Here is a 17,596-nt window from a genome sequence, read left to right as displayed (position 1 = left end):
GGCCCCTCTCAAACAGCACACTGAGCTGTCAGCTGTAGAGTGAGGAGGGAGAGTCAGCATGAACAGAGATTAAATCTCTATATCTATATCTATATATAGAATCTCTATAACTCAGTGAACAGTTTCCTGCTGTCTGACACTGAGAAGAACTCCCTTCAATAAACCTGAGCCTGACAGCGGGGGGGGGGGGGGGGGGGAGGTCCTGGGTCCTGGGTCCTGTACCTGGGAGGTCTAAAATAAAGGTAGTAAATAACAACAGACTGCGATCAGGGTTCAGAGGTCATGACAGGTCACTGGAGAGAAGCAGCCTTAGTGTCACTTTAGTGTTTATGACCTTCACTTTCTTCATCTTAAAGTTGTAATGGAAGCTACTTCATCTCAGTTTGTCATATGACTGAAGTGGATTTAAGTTCTGTTTCATGTTTTAAACCTCATTTCATATGTAAAGGAGAGATAAGTCTGCTGTGAGTGAACCAGTGAAATCCATCGAGGCTTAGCCCCAAGAGGAAATATTTAACACCTAATGTGAGGATTTGTGTTTTAATGAAACAAACTCACTTTTAAAATGATGCTTTAATAAGTCTGTCAGCTGGAAGATTTACTTTCTGTAGAAGGTCACATATTACCCAGAATCCTCTGTTTCCCCCCCAGTGATGACAAAAGTCCATCCTCTCCGTCACTTTTCAGAAAATGTCTGCTCAAACCGTTATGGTGTGAAATCTGTCATCCTAGAAGGAAACAGTGTCAGGCACCAGCAGAACATATGAGTATGACTGATTGCACCTGTACAGGCATCACTCACTGTAGACTACATCCTAGATCACTGACGGCCACATATGGACCAGAGAGCCGAGTCCCACTGTTGATCCGTTCTGACCACATTCAACTCCAGGTTTTTATTAAAGTAAGAGAGTTTGTGGTGAACAAACATCGAGAGTTCTACAGTGCTGAACTGTCTTCTGTCTCGTGTCCACAGTTAAAAAGACGTTGGTCAAAGTTTGGGGAGGACAATTTGGAAAATGGGGAAAAAGCTTCTTAACAAAGTCTCTAGTCTGGAAGAATGGAAAAAGGGGGGAGTTGGTTAATTGGTATCTGGATGAAAGTCAACTGGAAGTCCACATCCTGACATGATGTAAAGCTCAGTGGGAGCGTGGTGCAGTGAGACCAGTTGATGGTGTAATCAGAGTTTTGGGAGACAGTGATAATGAGGTGATATAGAGTCATATAGAGGATGATGTCGTCTGCATATCGAGTGATCTTCTGTGCTTACTGTGAAGGATGTTTTTTGGCAGATGGCTGTGGCATGTGATTGGAAGAGTGGGCATCCTTGCCTTGTACTCGTATTGGTTGTGACGTGGCTCACCAGTGAACCCCTTTGTGAGCCAGGTGCCCCTGCAGTGCATTATTATTCTCCCTGTTCTCTCCTCCTATTTCACCTCCATGCAGAACACACACAGGCTGAACGCCAGGCCGCTAACGGACCCAGGACAGACCGTCCTGTTTTTGCGTGTTCTTCTGGTTTACGTCACAGAGAGTTTGTTGTGGGCTGTGAAGAGACGAGCGCAGCTCTGGAGAAGCAGCAGAGACACGTAACCAGAGAAAATGAAATGTCCAGTTTAAAATGTGATGTTGGTGAGAAGAAGGAAACAGGACGACATCATGTCAATGTGTAAATTCTTTAGAACAGACGCTGTGAATGTTCACAGTTTAATCAGGACGTTTCTTTAAACTATTATTGAAACAAGATACAAAATAAAATCATCCCATTGTCCCTCCCTATGTCTCCTCCTACCTGCAGCCTGCAGTGTGTCTCACTGTGTCTCCTCCTACCTGCAGCCTGCAGTGTGTCTCACTGTGTCTCCTCCTACCTGCAGCCTGCAGTGTGTCTCACTGTGTCTCCTCCTACCTGCAGCCTGCAGTGTGTCTCACTGTGTCTCCTCCTACCTGCAGCCTGCAGTGTGTCTCACTGTGTCTCCTCCTACCTGCAGCCTGCAGTGTGTCTCACTGTGTCTCCTCCTACCTGCAGCCTGCAGTGTGTCTCACTGTGTCTCCTCCTACCTGCAGCCTGCAGTGTGTCTCACTGTGTCTCCTCCTACCTGCAGTGTGTCTCACTGTGTCTCCTCCTACCTGCAGCCTGCAGTGTGTCTCACTGTGTCTCCTACCTGCAGCCTGCAGTGTGTCTCACTGTGTCTCCTCCTACCTGCAGCCTGCAGTGTGTCTCACTGTGTCTCCTCCTACCTGCAGCCTGCAGTGTGTCTCACTGTGTCTCCTCCTACCTGCAGCCTGCAGTGTGTCTCACTGTGTCTCCTCCTACCTGCAGCCTGCAGTGTGTCTCACTGTGTCTCCTCCTACCTGCAGCCTGCAGTGTGTCTCACTGTGTCTCCTCCTACCTGCAGCCTGCAGTGTGTCTCACTGTGTCTCCTCCTACCTGCAGCCTGCAGTGTGTCTCACTGTGTCTCCTCCTACCTGCAGCCTGCAGTGTGTCTCACTGTGTCTCCTCCTACCTGCAGCCTGCAGTGTGTCTCACTGTGTGTACTAACTTACCTTCTTTACATTTTCTCCTCCAGTATTTGACACTCTGAGGCAGAAACACCTCCTTTTACATATTCATTAAGGCTAACGTGCTAAAGGAACAGTACGTGTTGTTTAGCTCATATAAAGACTCAGTCCTCTCTGCACGCTGTTAGAAAGCACATGTTGATCATAAGCTGTTATAATTCAGCTTCACTGGAGGAGGCAGCGTTGCTGTGAAGACATTCATTGTGTTTGGTGAAATAGCGTCAGTGCACTTGAAGGCATTGTTCCTCAACAACAAAGTGAATGAAGGAGCTTCAGAGGATGAAAGAAACGGACACTCTGAATGCAGTTTGAAGGTTTCAACGTCCTCTTTTCATGTTAGAGTGCAGACAAGCTTTCATAATGGACTCCTCTCCTCGGCATCTCTCTGCATACTAAGCAGAGCCCCATACGGCCCAATTTACACCACCCAATTTACTGGTGTCGCTTCAGATTTGTGGGAGGAAAATGCTGAGGTCTTTTCCTGATTCAGACACTGCAGGGGGGGAGGGGGAGAACTGGTGCTGGCTTTGCTGACAGATTGAGCCTGAACCACATCAACACATACATCCATTTCAAAAGTTAAGAAAAACACACATTTTGACATTACAAGCGAGGCACGTCACACTGCTAACCTTCAGACAGATGAAGCAGCAGAGCAGGATGCTGACAGGACTGTCACACGGCTTCAGTGCAGTGGAAGCTATTTTTAAGGATTGTTGTCATTTGAATAGATTATAACGCCCCGGCCTGAGCTTCATCACCAGTTGGTCTCAGCTGTGGGTTTAAAGTTAAATCCAAGATGAATAGAAAGAGACAGAGAGGACATTCACAAAAGGAATTATAGAAGGAGAATAGAAGGAGAGGAGGGACAGAGGAGGGACAGAGGAGGGACAGAGGGGGGACAGAGGAGGGACAGAGGGGGGACAGAGGAGGGACAGAGGAGGGACAGAGGGGGGACAGAGGAGGGACAGAGGAGGGACAGAGGAGGGACAGAGGGGGGACAGAGGAGGGACAGAATACAAAAAGAACTTCTGTTTGAAGTCCTCCTTCTCTGTTCCAACAGTTAAAGAAACATTCTCCTTAATCACTGTCGTTTTGTCCTTGTGGTCACAGACACGGAGGGATGCGAGCACACGTGGAGGAAGTATCACGGTCACTGCTACAGGTACTTCAGCCGGAGACACACCTGGGAGGACGCCGAGAAGGGACTGCAGGGAGCACAGTGGACACCTCGCCAGCATCCACAACGTGCCGAGCAGAACTTCATCAGAGGTGAACCCTCCTCTACACGGGGGGGGGGGGGGGGGGGGGGGACTGCAGTACCCGTTTTATTCACTAGGGGTCAGAGTTACAGACTGCTCCTTTAAAATACTTTTGTCTCTCTGTGACGTTCATCACTGACTTGTTATTCGTCCCTACCGAGCAGCGAGTCTGCCTGGCGTCGCTCTTCAACACGATACAGTTAGTGTTTGATTATCCTGGAGATCAGGAAGATCAATGGACCTGCTAATGATGTTAGTTACACCATCACTGAAAGCACATAAAGAAGAATATCCCTCATGTGATGTTTCACACATAAAAGCAAACAGAAATCTGATCCCAGCCTCCAAACTGCATTCTTCATGTTTCAGCTGAATGATCCAGTTTCCTGCTGCTGTTAAATCAGAGTCACACCTGAAGAACAATAATAATAACAATCAGCACTTTAATAGTTTAAAGGACCCCTAGTGTTTAAAATGGGTACTGCCACCCAAAGTTCAATTATAGCGTCCACTGGGGCCAAAATCCATGAGGGGGCGCTCCAAGCAGTGCTCAGCAGGGCAATGAGAGGCTGTCAGAGGGGTTTCCCTTAGGGGGGGTTCCTACTGTCATTGCAAAATTTACTCATGATGGGTTTCTTCTTTAGTTACAATTTTGTCAGCCCTCGGGGGCCCCCCTGCTGGTCCGGCGCCCCCAACAGTTGCCTGCCTTGTTGACAAGCAGCACCTCTGAACACATGACTCTTCTTTTAGTTTCATGTGTGTCGAAGCTACTTCTCCGACCTTTTACTGGCAACGAACCTTCTGGTACTTTCAAATTTAAGACGAGAGGTCTTTGCACGCTGAGACCTGTAATCTAGTTTCGCTGGGTTCTATGAAAGGATCCTGTGTGTTTGAGGTCGACACATAAAACGGACATGAGACAACATGTCAACGTGACCTGAAGAACTAAAGAGGATAAAACTACGACAAGCCAAGACAGCCATCTCTTCTTCAGACAGCCATCTCTTCTTCAGACAGCCATCTCTTCTTCAGACAGCCGTCTCTTCTTCAGACAGCCGTCTCTTCTTCAGACAGCCGTCTCTTCTTCAGACAGCCGTCTCTTCTTCAGACAGCGGCGATGCTTCATTTAAGTTCATTTAAGTCACTTTTTAAAATTCCTTTTAAATAATTGCTTTTCTTTGAAATTCTTTGAAAAGCATGTTATGTCTTAAAGTGGTTGTCTTTGTTTTTGCTGTCCTCGTAAAACACTATTTGTAACATGTTGTTTTTAATAAAGGGTTAATATTATTATCACAGTAAAGCACTAATGAGCGTTTTCATGAAGCAGCTTCCTGAACAGCTGGTCGCTGAGCTGTACTTCCTCTCTCTCAGGTCTGAGCCATGACAACACCTGGATCGGCTTGAACGATCGCACCGTGGAGGACGACTTCCAGTGGACCGACAAGAGGGAGCTGGTGAGCGCCAGCCGAGAACGCCACAGTGACCGTTAACAACGTGAACTTTGAATCAATGAATTAAAAAACACACACAGGATATCGAGAAAGACAAGAACTACAAACTGAAACAGAAAGGGTGTGTGTGTGTGTGTCTGTGTGTGTGTGTGTGTGTGTGTGTGTGTGTGTGTGTGTGTGTGTCTGTGTGTGTGTGTGTGTGTGTGTGTGTGTGTCTGTGTGTGTGTCTGTGTGTGTGTGTGTGTGTGTGTGTGTGTGTGTGTGTGTGTGTGTGTGTGTGTGTGTCTGTGTGTGTGTGTGTGTGTGTGTGTGTGTGTCTGTGTGTGTGTGTGTGTGTGTCTGTGTGTGTGTGTGTGTGTGTGTGTGTGTGTGTCTGTGTGTGTGTCTGTGTGTGTGTGTGTGTCTGTGTGTGTGTGTGTGTCTGTGTGTGTGTGTGTCTGTGTGTGTGTGTGTGTGTGTGTGTGTGTGTCTGTGTGTGTGTGTGTGTGTGTGTGTGTGTGTGTGTGTCTGTGTGTGTGTGTGTGTGTGTGTGTGTGTGTGTGTGTGTGTGTGTGTGTGTGTGTGTGTGTGTGTGTGTGTGTCTGTGTGTGTGTGTGTGTCTGTGTGTGTGTGTGTCTGTGTGTGTGTGTGTGTGTGTGTGTCTGTGTGTGTGTGTGTGTGTGTGTGTCTGTGTGTGTGTGTGTGTGTGTGTGTGTGTGTGTGTGTGTCTGTGTGTGTGTGTGTCTGTGTGTGTGTGTGTGTGTGTGTGTGTCTGTGTGTGTGTGTGTGTGTGTGTGTGTGTGTGTGTGTGTCTGTGTGTGTGTGTGTGTGTGTGTGTGTGTGTGTGTGTGTGTGTGTGTGTCTGTGTGTGTGTGTCTGTGTGTGTGTGTGTGTGTGTGTGTGTGTGTGTGTGTGTGTGTGTGATGACAGCTTGTCTTATGAATGCAGCTTGAGAGAGGAGGAAGATCAGACATGACGATGCATGTATGGAGGCTCCTCTCCCTGGTCTCTGTCCACTTTCCTCTTAAAGGCAAAATGCCCAAAATTAATCTTAAAAATAAATCATTAAGATGTTTGACTGGTGTTTAGAATCATTAAGATGTTTGACTGGTGTTTAGAATCATTAAGATGTTTGACTGGTGTTTAGAATCATTAAGATGTTTGACTGGTGTTTAGAATCATTAAGATGTTTGACACGTCCTCTCGTGGTTTGGATCTCTCAGTGTGTTTGCTTCTGTGTTTGTGTTGTGCAGCAATATGAGAACTGGCGTGAGAACCAGCCTGATAACTTCTTCGCTGGAGGAGAAGACTGCGTGGTGATGATCGCTCACGAGAACGGCAAATGGAACGATGTGCCCTGCAACTACAACCTGCCCTACGTCTGCAAGAAGGGGACAGGTGAGAGAAGCAGAGGAGCTATTAAAACTTCAGAAAGCAAGATGAAGAAGAAGAAGTCTAAAAAAAGAGACAATCTGTGCTTCAGCACAGTTCAGTGCTGTCGGTTCTGTTTTTAATGAGCTCCATCCTGTGAAGGTGCTTTCACAGCTGTTGTAAATGTTGGAGCCTCATTGTGTGAAGGTTGTTGGCTCCTCTGCGTGTTTCCGGCTGCAGTCCTGAGGGAGACCAGGAGACTCCTCCCCATGAGGGGAGGAGTCCAACAGTGAAGTTAGAGTCCTTCACTTTAAAATGAATACAATAATGAAGGGAAGGGTTCGGATGAACGGATGAAGCACACAGTAAAGTCATTTTGAGTGTTGAGGTGGCGTGGTGCGCTCTTCACTGTTGGTCCATCGGAGATCTTATTGAATCTGTTCCTCAGGTGGTCTGGGTCTGGCAGGAGAAGCTGTGTCTGTTCACGTATCAGGCGTTTTCAGGATAGTCCTAACAGAGCATGAAAGTGATTATAATCAGCCGTCCCGATGGTCCCGGTGTGACTGATGAAGTGTTGCTGTTATCACCTGTAGACAAACAGGTCACATGATCTGTGAGCTGCAGAGAGCAGCTGATAAGAGGAGATATGATGAAAAGATGGCAGAGATGAATCCTGACTCATTATGATCAGGGAAGCGGTGCATGCTGGGTGACAGTGAGCATCAAAGGTGGTGTTAGAAAGACCATATTAAATCAGGGTAATGTTTCTGGATGTTTCTGAGGATGTGCTCGTTGCCTGAGGCTGTAGAAGTGCGTCTTGCTTCTGGGTTGGATGATAAACTGTCTGCTAAAGGAGGGGTCCAAAACCACCTGGCTTGGATCTGCACCAGGACTCAGGTGGTCTCAAACTGGGCTGCAATCACCCATTCAGAAACAAGATGGTGGATGTAAATGAAAGATTACAGTGTGATTTTCTAAAATTGATTTTTATGAAAACGTTACATCCCTATCACCATGTTAGCAATATTATTTTAGAAACATTATGAACATCATTTGTTTTCTCATGATCCGTGGTTTATCAGGAAACCAGACTTGTGTTTTATTTTGAAAGCCACTGCCTGACAGATTGAGAAGCAGCCCTGCAGGTCTTTCTCTCTCCGACTTTCATCCTCCTTTATTCTCCCGTCACTTCTCTCCTCTGTGAGAAATCACTCAGCATGTAAAGGTGGAAACCTTCAACCTCCCATCAGTGCTGAGTGACTGAATTAGCATCTTTTTACATAACATGTTTTTACATTCCTGTGATCTTGTAGTTCTTCTTGTGATATTGTAGTTCTTCTGTGATCTTGTAGTTCTTCTTGTGATCTTGTAGTTCTTCTGTGATCTTGTAGTTCTTCCTGCGATCTTGTAGTTCTTCTTGTGATCTTGTAGTTCTCTGTGATCTTGTAGTTCTTCTGTGATCTTGTAGTTCTTCTTGTGATCTTGTAGTTCTCTGTGATCTTGTAGTTCTTCTGTGATCTTGTAGTTCTTCCTGCGATCTTGTAGTTCTTCTTGTGATCTTGTAGTTCTCTGTGATCTTGTAGTTCTTCCTGTGATCTTGTAGTTCTTCTTGTGATCTTGTAGTTCTCTGTGATCTTGTAGTTCTTCTGTGATCTTGTAGTTCTTTGTGATCTTGTAGTTCTCCTGTGATCTTGTAGTTCTCCTGTGATCTTGTAGTTCTCCTGTGATCTTGTAGTTCTCTGTGATCTTGTAGTTCTCCTGTGATCTTGTAGTTCTTCCTGTGATCTTGTAGTTCTCCTGTGATCTTGTAGTTCTCTGCGATCTTGTAGTTCTCCTGTGATCTTGTAGTTCTCCTGTGATCTTGTAGTTCTTCCAGTGATCTTGTAGTTCTTCTTGTGATCTTGTAGTTCTTCCTGTGATCTTGTAGTTCTCCTGTGATCTTGTAGTTCTTCCTGTGATCTTGTAGTTCTCTGTGATCTTGTAGTTCTCCTGTGATCTTGTAGTTCTCCTGTGATCTTGTAGTTCTTCCTGTGATCTTGTAGTTCTCTGTGATCTTTTAGTTCTCCTGTGATCTTGTAGTTCTCCTGTGATCTTGTAGTTCTTCTTGTGATATTGTAGTTCTTCTGTGATCTTGTAGTTCTTCTTGTGATCTTGTAGTTCTTCTGTGATCTTGTAGTTCTTCCTGCGATCTTGTAGTTCTTCTTGTGATCTTGTAGTTCTCTGTGATCTTGTAGTTCTTCCTGTGATCTTGTAGTTCTTCTTGTGATCTTGTAGTTCTCTGTGATCTTGTAGTTCTTCTGTGATCTTGTAGTTCTTCTTGTGATCTTGTAGTTCTTCTTGTGATCTTGTAGTTCTTCTTGTGATCTTGTAGTTCTCTGTGATCTTGTAGTTCTTCTGTGATCTTGTAGTTCTTCTTGTGATCTTGTAGTTCTTCTTGTGATCTTGTAGTTCTTCTTGTGATCTTGTAGTTCTTCTTGTGATCTTGTAGTTCTTCTTGTGATCTTGTAGTTCTTCTGTGATCTTGTAGTTCTTCCTGTGATCTTGTAGTTCTTCCTGTGATGTTGTAGTTCTCCTGTGATCTTGTAGTTCTCTGCGATCTTGTAGTTCTCCTGTGATCTTGTAGTTCTCCTGTGATCTTGTAGTTCTCCTGTGATCTTGTAGTTCTCTGTGATCTTGTAGTTCTTCTGTGATCTTGTAGTTCTCTGTGATCTTGTAGTTCTCTGTGATCTTGTAGTTCTCATCTGATCAGGTGAACCTGTCTGTACAGGTTCACCTGATCATGAGCACAGTCATGAGCTCATGACTGTGCTCATGCTCCAGAAAGGAGCAAAACCATTAAGCTAACAGACTACAGCGTGCATGTGCTGTGTAAATTGGCAGACTCAGAGGGCAGAACAAACACCTAGCTGTGGGAGTGTCACCCACTTGGGGGAGGGGCTACTGCCCTTTGTGATGTCATGAAGGGAAAGGTGGAGCAGGCAGAAGATGGAGAGGACTTTTGGGTTGTTTGTAGACAGACATGTTAGAGTTAGAGGAACATGGAGGAGAAGATTTTACATGATATGAGACCATCTAATAAATGCTTTGATCGTTTTAATGAACTGAAGGAGCTCTCAGAAGTAAATCACTTTTAAACTAGCAACCAAGCGTTTTTCACCACAAACTTTTTTATCATGAAGTGACCAGTCATTTAATAGGGGAAGCAATAAAAGCTAATAAAAGCTTTTAAGTCAAAAGTGACTGTAGATGGAAGTGCAGACTGTCATATATGCAGAAAGAGCAGTTCGATCTCAGCAGTGGCCCCTAGTGACTCTCAGAGGTACTACACATTCACCCGCTGTCTCCTCAGGAAGACCGGCACCCTCTGACAGGAAGGTTAAAGATTTTGTGAAACTGTCCAAAAAGCAGCGTTACTTTGACAACCACCTACTCACTGACAGTTCTATCCACGTTTTCACATCTGTGTGCTGTGAGATGACATTTCAATCAAGGACACAGTTTACATTCCCTCTACATGTTCGATCAAACTGAAGATGATCCACATGTCACTCCTCTGTTCATGTCCTTACTCTGGATTTAAACTCTGCCACTCACTGACAGCCACAGAAACATCTCAGATGACCTGAACTCTCTGATCCAGGTCTACACTCCCTCCCCCTTTACGCTCTGCAATGAACTAACTAAGTCCCTTTGCACCTTTAAGAAAAACCTAAAGACCCAGCTCTTTATGAACCTCAGACTTCTCACCTGTGCGCCGACGCGAGTGGCCGCACATTCAGTAGCTCCGTCCCTGTCGTACTCGTCTTGATATGTTACTCGTTTGTTTTGGCTCTGTGCCAACTTCTACTTTTATAGTTTTTATAGTACACCTTCAGTGTATAACTTTATGTATCCTATGGATACGTTTTTGTGTTTTCGCGGAAATAGCAGCGGAAAACTTGCTTATTCAAGGGAGAAGCTGCTCTCACTCCGGACAGCAGGACAAGCCGGCATCGTTCACCCGATACCAGAGGAGCTGAGGCGGCGGTACAGAGGCTGTAGAGCCGGCGCGAGGCTAAAGGCTAAGCTAGCGACTAAGCGATGGAGGTACATGCCCTCGGTTCCGGTGATAGTTATGGGGAACGTAAACTGTCTAACCAACAAGACAGACGAGCTGGCTGCTCTCGTGAGGAACAACCGGACATTTAGAGAGTGCAGTTTAATGTGCCTCACAGAAACCTGGCTGACTCAAAACACCCCGGACGCTAACGTGGATCTACCGGGCTTCACTACAGTGAGAGCGGACAGAGACACGAAACGTAGCGGAAAACGGAAAGGAGGAGGACTCGCGCTGTTTATTAACAACAGATGGTGCCACCATGGACATATTACGGTGAAGGAGGCAACGTGCAGCAAAGACATGGAGCTGCTGGCGGTGGGTCTCCGTCCTTACTACATGCCCAGGGAGTTCTCCCACGTCATTGTTGTTGTTGTTTACGTCCCCCCGCGAGCGCACGTCGAGACTGCGTGTGACGTCATCCACTCGAACATCTCGAGACTACAAACACTGCACCCTGATGCTTTCATTGCCATCTCAGGGGACTTTAACCATGTTACATTGAACTCTACACTACCGGACTTTCACCAGTTTGTAAGCTGTCCCACCAGGAAGAACAGGACAATAGACCTCCTGTATGCAAACATGAAGGACGCCTACACTGCCACCCCCCTACCACCTCTGGGGAAGTCTGATCACAACCTGGTCCTCCTCAAGCCACAGTACAAGACTAAGATCCAGAGACAACCGGTAACAACAGGCACCTTCAGAAAGTGGTCTCCTGAGGCAGAGGAGGTGCTCAGAGACTGTTTTGAGACCACTGACTGGAGTGCCCTGCAAGAGACTCATGGTGAGGACATTGAGGGGGTCACACACTGCACAACTGACTACATGAACTTCTGTATGGACGTTGTGGTTCCCACTAAAACTGTGCGCTGCTTCCCGAATAACAAGCCCTGGATCACCAGCGATGTCAAGGAGATCCTTAACAGGAAGAAAAGGGCATTCAAGGAGGGAGACCAGGCAGAGCTGAAGCGTGTGCAGGGGGAACTCAAGGTCAGACTCCGAGAGGCAAAGGAGGAGTACAGAAGGAAGGTAGAGAGGAAGCTGCAGCAGAACAACATGAGAGAGGTCTGGGAGGGCATGAAGACCATCACAGGCTGCAAAAAGAAAAACAACAACGCAGAAGACGGGGACCCTGAGAGAGCAAACCAGCTCAACTTGTTTTTTAACAGGTTCGACAGCCCCGTCGCTGCAGCCAGTGCCTGTCCCCCCAGCACCCCTCTACACACCCCCTCCCCCCCTCTCACTCCCCCCAACACCTCCACCAGGACAGACACAACCCCCAGTGACAATCCATCCCCCCTCCCCCCCACCATCACCAGAGACCAGGTGAGCAAGGAGCTGAAGAGACTCCGCCCCAGGAAGGCAGCAGGCCCAGACAAGGTGTGTCCCAGGATGCTAAAGGCCTGCTCTGCTGAGCTGGGGGAGCCACTTCAGCACATCTTCAACATGAGCCTGCGGCTAACCCTAACCCTAACCCTCACCCCGGTCCCCAAGAAGAAAAACCGCAGTGAGCCAGGCGACTTCAGACCAATCGCTCTGACATCCCACGTTATGAAGACCTTTGAACGGCTGCTGCTCCAACACCTCAGACCCCAGGTCCAACACGCACAGGATCCCCTGCAGTTTGCATACCAGGCAAAGGTGGGCGTGGACGATGCCATCCTCTATCTTCTACACAGGGCTTACTCTCATCTGGACAAAGGGAGCAGCGTGATGAGAATCATGTTGGGACCGTGCTCTCCCCTGTCCTGTTCACCCTGTATACCTCTGACTTCCAGTATAACTCTGAGCTCTGCCACATGCAGAAATACTCGGACGACACTGCGATAGTTGCTTCTGTCAGGGATGGACAGGAGGAGGAGTACAGGAGCCTGATCAAGGACTTTGTGACGTGGTGCAGTGCCAACCATCTGCAGCTAAACACCTCCAAGACCAAGGAGATGGTGGTGGACTTCCGAAGGAACAAACCACATCTAGAACCTGTTTCCATCGGGGGGGTCAACGTGGAGGTGGTCAGGACCTACGGGTATCTGGGGCTGCAGCTGGATGACAAGCTGGACTGGTCGCCTAACATGGACACTACCTGCAGGAAGGGACAGAGTCGTCTGTACTTCCTGAGAAGGCTGGGGTCCTTCAACATCTGCAAAAAGCTGCTTCAGATGTTCTACCAGTCTGTGGTGTCCAGCGTCCTCTTCTACGCCGTGGTGTGCTGGGGAGGAAGCTGCAAGAAGATGGACGCAGCACGCCTGGACAGACTGGTGAGGAGGGCCGGCTCTGTGGTGGGTACAGAGCTGGACTCACTGGTGAGGAGGGCTGGCTCTGTGGTGGGTACAGAGCTGGACTCTCTGGTGAGGAGGGCCGGCTCTGTGGTGGGTACAGAGCTGGACTCACTGGTGAGGAGGGCTGGCTCTGTGGGGGGTACAGAGCTGGACTCACTGGTGAGGAGGCTCTGTGGTGGGTACAGAGCTGGACTCACTGGTGAGGAGGGCTGGCTCTGTGGGGGGTACAGAGCTGGACAGACTGGTGAGGAGGGCTGGCTCTGTGGGGGGTACAGAGCTGGACTCACTGGTGAGGAGGGCTGGCTCTGTGGGGGGTACAGAGCTGGACTCACTGGTGAGGAGGCTCTGTGGTGGGTACAGAGCTGGACTCACTGGTGAGGAGGGCTGGCTCTGTGGTGGGTACAGAGCTGGACTCACTGGTGAGGAGGGCTGGCTCTGTGGGGGGTACAGAGCTGGACTCACTGGTGAGGAGGCTCTGTGGTGGGTACAGAGCTGGACTCACTGGTGAGGAGGGCTGGCTCTGTGGGGGGTACAGAGCTGGACAGACTGGTGAGGAGGGCTGGCTCTGTGGGGGGTACAGAGCTGGACTCACTGGTGACAGTGGTAGAGAGGAGGTCTCTGGACAAAATGCTCTCCATCATGGACAACACACACCACCCTCTGCACAGCACCTTCACTGGGCAGAGGAGCATGTTCAGTGACAGACTGCTGTCACAGTCATGCTCCACGGACAGACTCAAGAACTCTTTTGTCCCCCTATAGGCCATAAGACTGTACAACACTTCACTGTCACGGCAGGGAAGAAGCACACGGTGAACCCTGGACTCTTTTTTCACTTTTTTCTCACTCCTCATCTGCACTGCTGACCTCAGAGTCAGCCCCCAGTTGGACACTTTAATGCATATTGATAGTCACCTTACTGAGCACTGGTCACTTTAATGATAATCACTCTAATCATGTCTGGTTTCATCCTACTGTTGTGTTATGCTACATCTGTAATGGTTGACATGATCACTCTAACTAGGTCAAGTTTCACTCTATTGTCTTCAACACTTAATGCTAATCTGCTCCTCAATAGTTGGGTACTTTAATGATAATCACCCTAACCACTCCTGGTTTCACCTTATTGTTTTGGACACTTAATGCTAATCACTGCTCCTTTATGTTGCTGAGCACTTTAATGGCCCAGTCTGCATCCCTGCATTGACTGTTTAATGACTGTACTCACACCTCTGGCACTACCTCAAACACCTCTGTACATGCACATGTAACTAGTTTCTAGAAGGTCAGCACTTTGTTTCTAAGGCTCTTTAACTGTTTACAGGTCTCTTTTAATCAGCACGTTTTTCTCTCCTCACAGGTTATGTACATTATGCTATATAAGTTCTAAGTCTAATGCTAATGCTAACTGCACAGGTTTAACCTGTAATTATGTTTACTCTTAGTCACATAGGGGCTGCTAAATCTTGGGGGATTACTGTATACAGAGGGGGGGGGGGACAGCGGGTGTGTATTGTAACTAATGTCTTGTGTCCTGCCTTTCTGTATACTGCTACTGGATGCCTTGAATTTCCCTCGGGATCAATAAAGTATCTATCTATCTATCTATCCATCTATCCATCTATCCATCCATCCATCCATCCATCCATCCATCCATCCATCCTTCATGATGATGAGGATGATGATAATTAGGATGCTGAAAGCTGTCCAAGTGCTCTGCCTCTGATCACTTCCTGTCTATTCCTCTGGTCGCTTCCTGTCAGCGCCTGTTTGTCCAATCAGACTTAAAGCTGTTTGTTTGTACTTCCTGATTTCCTCCTCTCTATGTCCTTTCTTGTGTTGTTCTTGCTCTCTGATGTTCATCACTCTGAACAGAAAACTCTCAGCTTAATGTGAATATTAAATAAAGTGTATCTCTCTGTTCCTACAGTGCTTTGTGGAGCCCCACCCACTGTGGATAACGCCTTCCTGATTGGGCGAAAGCGTTCCCATTATGACATCCACTCTGTGGTGCGTTACCAGTGTGCCGACGGCTTCCTGCAGCGCCATGTGCCCACTGCGAGGTGTCGTGCCAATGGCAAGTGGGAGCAGCCAAAAATCATCTGCATAAAATGTGAGTAGGGTTTATATTTGTGTGTATTTATATTTCCTCCACATGGGTGAGCGCCATCGCCAAAAAGACGTAATGATCCTAACAGCCTGTTGACTTATACATCAGAAACACAGGATCGAGTTTATTTCCTGTATTACCTCGTTCAGAGCGCACAGTCGTTCCTGTTACACTCACATATTTACGAGCCAGTTTGGAGAGTTGCAGGTTGGTAGTGACGCTGTCTCCCTCATCTGAGTCTGCATCTTAACGCCCCCTCGCCTCCTCGCCCCCTCCTCATCCCCTTGCCCCCTCGCCTCCTCGCCCCCTTGCCCCCCTGCCCCCTCGCCTCCTCACCTCCTCGCCCCTTTGCCCCCCTGCCCCCTCGCCTCCTCGCCCCCTTGCCCCCTCCCTTCCTTGCCCCCTCGCCTCCTCGCCCCCCTGCCCCCTCGCCTCCTCATATCCTCTCCCCCTTGCACCCTCGCCCCTTGCCCTCTCGCCCCCTCACCCCTCACCCCCTTGCCTCCTCAACTCCTCGCCCCCTTGTCTCCTTGCCTCCACGCCCCCTTGCCCTCTTGCCTCCTTGCCCCCTCACCTCCTTGCCCCCTCGCCCCCTCGCACCCTCGCCCCCTCGCACCCTCGCCTCCTAGTCCCGTCACCTCCTCGCCCCCCTGCCCTCTTGCCTCCTCACCCCTTGCCCCCTTGCCCTTTTGCCCCCACCCCCCTCTTGCCTTCTTGCCTCCTCACCCCCTTGTCTCCTCGCCCCCTCGCCCCTCACCTCCTCACTCCCTTGCCCCCTCGCCCCTCGCCCTCTTGCCTCCTCACCTCCTCGCCCTCTTGCCTCCTCACCTCCTCGCCCTCTTACATTTCTCTTGCAGCACCTTTCCAAACCGACCTTTCATCCTTCTCCAATAAAAGTCTGAATAACGATTCTTTTATTTCACTGTCCTCTCTGTTTGCTCCACCAGCACGGAGAGTTTCCCGTTACCGGCGCCACCACCACAAGGGCCAGAGGGAGCACAGGAAGCACAAGAGGCATGGCCACAGAGAGCGAGGCCACCGCAGAGGGAAGGCCGGGCAGGGCCACACCCACTTCTGAACAAAAACAACAAAGGATTCATCTCTTTCCTCTGCTGCTAACTCGGCAAACATCTCCCCCTAATGTTGTCTCCTCCTCCTCGCCCGAATCACCAACAGTACTTCACATCTTACAGCCCCGCCCCCCTGCACTACCCCACCTTGCCCCTACAGCTCCATCTGTATCATGGTGGACTGCCGACGTGCTGCCAGTCATCACAAGGACAATAACAACAGTTACTTCCCTTTTCTCCCTCTGAGCTCCTCCCCCTCGCAGCTCAGCAGAGACCTGAAACCCGGAGCTCCCCCAAGTGGTTATCAGCACTGAACACTCTAAACAAGTCAACCTGTTTGTTCAACACATGATTGATTTTATCGCTTGTCTCTTTTTAAGACATTTGCTCCTCTGAAGCTGGTTCATTGACTTGCTTCTCTGTTTTTATTAGCTTGTTGGTGCTGTGTGTTCAGTTTGAGACATTTACTTTAGATCAGATGGAGGACAACCAGAGGAAACCTCCTCGGCTCAGTTTCATCACCCCCCCCCCCCCCCCCCCCCCCCCCCCCCATCACCACGGGTATGAACGTCTGATGATGGCTTTTTCAGCTCAACAGTCTGCGTGCCTCTTCCCTTTTGTAACGTGTGACAGATGATGCAGATATCATGTGGATATATACATGTCATATTCATACATATACATATATGACACAACAACACATACATGATGAGAGGAGCCTTGCTCAACTTTAAATCAATATTCCTTCTGCACTTTAAATGAAAACATTCCTGCATGCTTCTGCTGCTTTTTTATGGCGACTCTTCAGAAAGATTATCGATTGAAAGGTCAAAGGTCATGTTGAAGCAGATCCCTGCTGACAATGCACTTCATTCTTAACAGTGACCAAAAATAACATTAATCTGACACAAACACATTTCCTGAGTATTATTTTCAAAATAAAATGAGGATGAGAAATTGAAATGTGTGACGCCGTGTCTGAACAGCATGTGAGCGCTCGCTGACCTCACTGCGTCTTTAAATATCATGACTGACTGATCGATCCATTCGAGGGGGGGGGGACTGAAACTATCTTTGTAGTTCCGCTCCTGCTGCAGGTCGCTCTTTAAAGAGAGGATTAGGATGGACGAGTGCTTTGCTCTTTTCTTTGACTAAACCTTTAAATTGATGTTTTATTCTGGAGCCAGCACTCAAAGGTCGGCGCTCCAGGATTATACTCTCTCCAGCGTCTGTAAGCTTTGTTCCTCCTCTGCCTTCCTCTTTGATACTGTTCATCACTCTTTTGCTTTATGACAGAAAAAAGGTTAACAGCATGTTGGTGGTTTGAAGCAGCTCAGATATCATTCAGCTGCCTCTCACGTTCCTTTGAAAACAGACTCAGGTTGTGTTCAGTCAAACAAGGTGACAGAATCC

At 48.2% G+C, this 17,596-nt stretch overlaps 1 protein-coding gene across 1 annotated transcript in view; it reads left to right on the top strand.

Annotated features, from left to right (window-relative positions):
- The window catches only part of LOC306827731 (neurocan core protein-like), a 136,423-nt gene extending 119,695 nt beyond the window's left edge, over positions 1–16,728 (top strand). The window contains 7 exon segments of the mRNA XM_079349748.1: positions 3,673–3,764; positions 3,766–3,805; positions 3,808–3,831; positions 5,193–5,275; positions 6,505–6,649; positions 14,934–15,116; positions 16,061–16,728. Coding sequence (XP_079205874.1) covers positions 3,673–3,764; positions 3,766–3,805; positions 3,808–3,831; positions 5,193–5,275; positions 6,505–6,649; positions 14,934–15,116; positions 16,061–16,191 — 698 coding nt within the window. The 3' untranslated portion in view covers positions 16,192–16,728.
- The last annotated feature ends 868 nt before the right edge of the window (positions 16,729–17,596 follow it).

Source organism: Symphodus melops (assembly GCF_947650265.1).
Source record: "Symphodus melops genome assembly, chromosome: 8".
Lineage (NCBI taxonomy): Eukaryota > Metazoa > Chordata > Actinopteri > Labriformes > Labridae > Symphodus > Symphodus melops.
The sequence above is the reverse complement of the archived record's forward strand: the minus strand, read 5'-3'. Positions and strand labels throughout refer to the sequence as shown.